General features: G+C 54.4%; 1 protein-coding gene across 11 annotated transcripts in view; it reads right to left on the reverse strand.

Moving 5' to 3' along the window:
• Positions 1 to 5640, reverse strand: part of TPM1 (tropomyosin 1) — a 30065-nt gene extending 24425 nt beyond the window's left edge. For 2 of the 11 annotated variants that reach the window (XR_001349187.2, XM_006093424.3), the window contains exons 1-2: positions 5339 to 5538; positions 4105 to 4549 (exon numbers count right to left, since the gene is read on the reverse strand). Coding sequence is in view for 10 of the 11 variants with exons in the window: in XM_006093424.3 (XP_006093486.1) it covers positions 4105 to 4395 (291 nt within the window). In the remaining variant the exon portion in view is untranslated. Of the gene's footprint in view, positions 1 to 4104; positions 4550 to 5338 lie in introns of those variants that run through there. The other 9 variants (XM_006093429.3, XM_006093432.3, XM_006093428.3 and 6 more) reach the window with 9 other exon arrangements.
• Positions 5641 to 6639: the final 999 nt, after the last annotated feature.

Genomic DNA, 6639 nt, shown 5'->3' on the forward strand with positions numbered 1-6639 from the left:
TCGCTGCAGCGGGGAGCGCACAAGGCAGTACGCTGGCGGACTGGGTGGGCCCTGCAGGGAAGAGGCCACCGCTCCAGGGATCTTACTTGGATTCCCAGCGCCGCGCCCCGGCTCCCACTAGTCCCGGGCAACGGGCCTGGCCGCTAAGGGCGATGGTGCCGCCTGCTGGCGGCGGAGAGCGCTCCGCATCCCGTATTCCCAGGCCTAGGAGAGAGAGCTGAGCGAAGGGTTCGGGGCCTGAATGTGCCTCTAAGGGACTCTTGCTCCTTGTAAAGAACCCCAGAACACAAGATTCTAGCCATAATAGGCCTACTCCTCCAAAACTCACGAAGTGAAAACGACTAACATGTTTCATGTTAAACCTCCTGTTTTAAACGCAGTCTTCCCAGGTTAGAATCTGGTTCCTAGTTCTCTCCTGCTGTGTGACCTTGGATAAAGAACTCGATTTCTCGGCTTCATATGTAAAAGTGGGGTTAATGGTAGTACTTTCTCATTGAGCTGATGTCAGGGCTATGAAATAATTAATGTAAAGCTCTTAGCACAGTGGTTCTCAACCCTTGGCTGCACATTAGAATCACATCCCTGGGAATCATTTTTAAAACCTGATTTCTGGGCCTCAACCTCCGGAAATTGTTTCTTTGTTACTAATGTTGTGGCCCCACCCATAACAAAGAAACTATTTCCGGAGGATGAGGCCCGGAAATCAGGATTTTAAAAAGATTCCCAGGTGATTCTAATGTGCAGCCAAGGTTGAGAACCACTGGCTTAGCACACTATCTTGTACATACATTAGTTAAGAACTCAGATGATAGCTTTACTTAATATATAGGCCGGCATTGTCTTAAGGGTTAGGCTGGGGCCCATAACCAGCTGTGTACCCCGGTCCCTCTGGAGCTCACTTTCCTGTCCCTAAAAACAATCCTCTCAAGGGTTCCTTTTGGTTACAGCCGCCACTGGTTTTAAATTAGCCTCCGAGATCTGGCATCTGACCAATTCTGGGCTGGACTGGGTTGCCTTTAAAAGGCACACCAAGGAAGACTACAGAACCCTATGAGAGCCCTAGCAACAGCTGTGTGAAAACCACTGTGGACAATATCTCTGGGAACTGTCTTCTGCCAATTTGCCCCTTGGGCTGTGTTTTAAATGCCTGCTAAGTCTCAGGGCTTTCAATCCTCACCTTTCTCAAAGGAGGCCCTTCATGTCAGTTCCTGATATGTTTAAGTGTGGGAATAATGGAGAAAAAGAAAACAGACTTGACATCCCTCTCCTCCTCCATAGCCCTCACAAACCTCCTTAGCTTTCCTGAGCCGTTTCCTATGGACTCAGCCTCTGTGAGATCTCCAAACCCCAGCATGGGCCCTCACATCCTGTAGGGGGAGCCTCTCACTCTGTTTCACACAGTTCATCTGGCCAGGCAGGAGGCTAGGTCTCCACCCCTAAAGGAGTGCAGACCGTGGGCCTCCAACTTTGAGGGTGGGCAAGGGAATGGCTGAGAGCCTCCAGGAGCCAGGGCAACTGCTGGGCACTTGCAAGTGCTTTAAGCAGCCAACGAGTGACTTATTATCCTGCTTTTCAAACACCGCGGAAAGTCAGTTTCAGGTGAGTTCATTTTCATGCTGATGTCATTATATACAAGAGTGTAAGGGCAGTTCTCAGCCATGGCTACACATTGAAGTCCCCTGGGTATTTAAAAAAATGTTAATGCCGGGGTTCTACTCCCAGAGATTCCGATTGAATAGGCCTGGGGGATAGCCTGGACTTGGGGTTTTAAAACCTCCCTAGGTGATTCTGTTTAGATAAGGCTGAGAATCACTCATTCAGAAAGCAAAGACTGACAGGGAATAAAGACTCACATACAGCACATCTCAGGTATATACAGGTATTGGGGCCGAGGTTGGGGGGCAGAGAGAAAACGGAGCCCTAGATCCCCTTCAGCCTCACTTAGGTGGGATGGCAACACAACATGCAAAACAAAACCACTGGGGATGCTACCTCAGGAATGACCACCTTTTAAGTTAGGAAGAGCCCACATCTGGAATAGGATGTGTAAAGTATGTTGGTAAATTAGAAAAATGTTTTTAGTAGTAGTAGAAAAATGCAAGACTGTTCCACAGTTCTTAACTATGTACGTACAAGGTAATGACAGGGAAATGTCCTTATCACAGATGTAATATAATACTACCTCAGGAAGCTGACCTCTCTCCCACCTCCCCCTTTCTCTAGTGACACTGTCTCGTCCTGCTCAAGTCAACTATTTTTTTTTACTAGTTAGGAATCACTCCAAATATAGCATTTATTCACAAACTTCTTCAACATCCCTTACAGGTTCCCAACAACATAAAATGTCTTAAAGGGAAAGTGATCAAAATATACTGCCAAAAAAAAAAAAAATGTGTACCATATTAGGGACAGTTTTCCAGTTGGAAAGAAAAAAAAAAGAATCCAAACAGAGTTCCAAAAAACCTCCCTCCAGTGCTGGCCCCGCCCCTTCCCCCCAGCTGGCTTTCAATATCCTCTTTTCCACTTCTGCCCACCTCATTCCTAGGCTCCCTTAAACAAGACTTCGATAAAGACCTATAGCTCTACATAGTCACAATAATTATTATCTATTTTTCCTTAAGAATTGTAGTATCTTTTTTTGCCACTTCTCTTTGCCTTCAGCCTTACTGGGCTACTTTCAAATTCTCTGCATTCTTTACCTTATAAGGAATATCTCTCCTTGATCTATCAGCGGCTCTTTTGAAAAAGCTAAATAAACGTCCTGCTGGAGAATTTGGGGGAGACAGACAGCCTCCATTTAGCCTCACAGAGAGCACACATCTGATCTACATTATAGGACGCGGGCAGAGTTATGTGTTCTTTGGCTCTTTTTCTAAAGCCAGGTAGTTTGTAACTTAAATATTTTAGCTCAGTCAGGGCTTCCCTGAACCCCCTTTCCAGGAACCTTGATTTTCACTGAAAATTTTTTTTTTTTTTTTTTTTTCTAAATGTCCCACGTCTGGATTTCTCATTTACAAACACACTTGGAGATTAGATTTCAAGCCTTTCATACCACAGAAAGCCTTTACTGATTTCGAACCAAGACCCTCCAGCAATTTGCATGCTACTCTCGGACAAAATATTCTGCCAGTTGCACTTGGTAGTATAACTTGTGGGCATAGCTTTTCCTGGCGCTCATACATTCTTGGAATTGTCCCCAAGGAATTCTTTCCTAATTGGGCCTCTAGGCTTAATTAGCTTCTAGAACGGAATCCAATGGTGTGAAAAGAAGTCCTTTGGAAAGCTAACGCTTGGCTTGACTGACGCAGCACAAGAGGCAAGCTCTTCAGCTAAAAGGATCCCTCCAAAGGGCAGTGAACAGAGTGCTGATAGAGCTTTTGCCTGTTTGCATCACCCCTGAAACTATGTGGTGGTTGTCAGAAGGCTGACAGGTGGGGGTGGGGTGAGCAGGAGGGGCAGGGGGCAGCTAGCTCACTATACCATATAAAGCACTGAGCTATATATAACCCCCAGCTTACTTTTTGGATCTAGTGCCCTCAGACTGCAGACCCAAGCAAGTATCATCTTCCCAGGGAGATCTTAAGGGCTGAATTAAGGCTTCCCTGCTAAGAAAGGAGGCCTGGGGGGGGGGGGTCTCTGTGCCCCACCACAAGCTCAGCCTTCTAAGCAAAAGTAGCCCCAAACTATTCCTTTAATCTAGAGGACAGGCCTCTGTCCCCTGACTAGACACACCACCGACACCAGGCCTCCCCGCCCACCAGAGATGGCAAAAGGAAAGAAAGAAATTAGGCATTCTGTTTGCACAAACCTTGGTAAGGACACCTCAGAGGTTTTCTGCTACCAGGGAGGCAAGGTTCACCCCAAGTTCAGCTGCCGTGAACTCCCAGCTTCTCACCCCCCAGACCCCAGGAGTGGGGTCAAAGAAGGAGAAAGAGAGAGAGAGGAATGGATGAAATAGGAAGACTGTGTGCGGTAGCGGTCTGCGGCAGCATCCAGCGCTCTGGGCCAGGGCAGGGCGATGTGCAGGTGTCCCTCTGGCCCCCTGGTGACTCCAGAGCGGCCCGCGGGCGGGAGGTGAGGGAGGCAGTGTGTGCAAGCACTTACGTCGGTGGCCTTTTTCTCCGCCAGTTCCAGCTTTTCCTGGGCATCTTTGAGAGCCTCGGAGTACTTGTCCAGTTCATCTTCGGTGCCCTTGAGTTTCTTTTGTAGCGACACCAGCTCATCTTCCAGCTGGGAGTTGGCCGTGGGGGACGGGGAGTGGGGGGTGCGGCAGGCAGCGTGATCCCGCAGGGGAGGGGTGTGGGTGCACAGAACCAGAAGGACAGGGACAGCGGGACAGAGAGAGGGAAAGACAGGGAGGGAGGGAGGGAGAGAGAGAGAGAGACAGTTAGCCATTCGTGCGCCGAGCCGCGCGCCCCGGTACCTTGGCGGCGGTCTCGTCGGCGGCCAGGAGGCTGTCCTCCGCCTTGTGCAGGTCCTCCAGCACCCGGTCCCGCTCGTCCTCCGACGCCCGCAACAGCTTCTCCTTCGCCGCGATGTCCTCCTCCAGCTGCGGGGCAGCGGCGGGCGCGGGCGGCCGGCACGGACCGGGTGTGAGACACACACACAACACACGGGCGCCGGGTTGGCTGGGGCCCCTCCGGCCCGGGGCGCCCCCGAGTTTAGGTTCAAGGATCCCCAGGTACCCTCCTCTCGCTGGAGCCGGAGGCGAACCGTGGCCCACCTACATTCCGACCCCCCCCCCCCCCCCAGGGCGAGACTCCTGCCCTGAACCAGCGGGCTCAAGCCCACAACTTGGGGTGCAGAAAAACGCCCCATCTTCCTGGCCTTCGGGCCCTACTCTCTATTCCGTCCCATCTTTGCTCTTAGGAATAAACTCCATGACCCTAGCGCCCCCTCTTCCACCCCCCCCCCCCCGCCCCAGTTCGGTCCCGGTTGAAGGGTTTATTCTCAAACGTCCAGAAGAACTTCTAACACTTGCTGGACTTGATTCCCCTTCAAGCCCGCACCCTTCTCACCCCCACGGATCCAAACTTGATTCTGACGCAGAGAATCAAGTGCCTCTAGGGCTTGGACGGACTTCGGGGGCTCTGAGAGCCATGGAAAGAAATGCACATCTTCAGACGAGAATGAAAAGTTAGAATAAGCCCGAGTCTTGCTCTCCTCCTCCTCCGCCCCCCTCTCAGACGCGCGCCCCTGGCCGTCCGGGGAAGGGGGTGGCTCCCCGAGTCCTCGGGGTGAAGGGCCGGGAAGGGGTGTCAGGCCGGGTCCAAGGGCTCAGGGACCCGGGCGGGCGGAGCGCCGGCGCGCGGCGGGCTCGGGGCGGGGAGGTGCAGACCTGCTTGCTCCGGTCCTCCGCCGCCTTCTTATCGGCCTCCGCCTGCTCGGCTCGGTCCAAGGCGTTCTCCTTGTCGAGCTTCAGCATCTGCATCTTCTTCTTGATGGCGTCCATGGCGGCGGCGGCGAGGGGCCCGGGGGCTGCGGCGGGAGCGGCGAGGCGAGGCGAGCGCGCGGAGGGGCGGCCGAGCCGGAGTGCGAGCGCAGCCGCCTGCTCCTTCCAGATATGTACTTTCCCAAGGGGACGACCGCATTCCTCAAGACAGCCAATACTTTTTTGGAAAAGCTTTTCCCTCCTGCCCCCTCTCCCCTCTCCTCCCTCCGCCCCCTGCGCCCTCCCCGCTCCTCCCGCGGGGGCTGCGCGCCCATTCGCTGCCGCCCGCCAGCCTCCGGGTTGACGGTGGATATGACTATATATGGGGACCCGAGCCGCCCAGGCGGCGGCCGGCCTGGGCCGCCCTGTGTCCAAACCTGCACACCGGGGAGAGGGCGTCGGGGCTTCGCTGGAGCCGAGCCGGGGCCGAGGCGCCGACCTCTGCCCGCTGCGCCCCCTCCTCTGGGAGCCGGCGCCCCGCCATGAGGGTCGCCAGCCCAGCCGCCCGAGTCACAGGAGCCCGGGGAGCGGGACAGGTGGCAGGTGTGCGTCGCCCCCCCTCAGCCGCTGGGCCCCGGCGCGCTCAGCATCAGGCTCCCCCGGGGTCCCCAGCAGCCTCGGACCCGGCACCCAGGCCTGAGCGCTCCGGGCATCCGCCCAGCGCTCCCAAGCGTCTCCCCTTGACAGGTTTCCTCCTGGGAGCTCACTGTCCGGGAACGAACCCGGAGCAGAGAAAGAGAGAGTTGGGGCCCGCTCCGGAGACTCTCGCTGCTGGTGTGGGTCAGAACGCCCGGGAACCTGTCTTCTGCGCGCCCTTCCCCTCCGAGAGGGCTAGTCAGACGCTTTAGGGACACAGGACCCAGCTGGCTGAGTTCTCCGTGTGTCAGTGCCTGGCTTCCGCAAGGGGAGGGGAGGTGGGTGGGTGGGAGTTGAAGATGAAAGAACATGAGTGTAGACTCAGGAACTTGGTGTCTGGTCTCTGTCACCTGCAGCTGTGTGACCTTGAGGCGTCTGCCTCCGTGTCTCAGTTTCCCCATCTTTAAAGAGCAAACTCTTTATAATTTTTCTTGCACTGATTTTAGGGATTCGGCCTCTTGCCATGTTAGACGCTCAGGTACCAGGTTGCCAAGACGTGGGATAAATGTTAACCCAGCTAAGTCATTGCAGCCACAGTCATAGCTCTGAGGAGGGGCAGGCCCAGCTCCGCT

This window comes from Myotis lucifugus, unplaced genomic scaffold (assembly GCF_000147115.1).
Source record: "Myotis lucifugus unplaced genomic scaffold, Myoluc2.0 scaffold_115, whole genome shotgun sequence".
In the NCBI taxonomy this organism is placed as follows: domain Eukaryota; kingdom Metazoa; phylum Chordata; class Mammalia; order Chiroptera; family Vespertilionidae; genus Myotis; species Myotis lucifugus.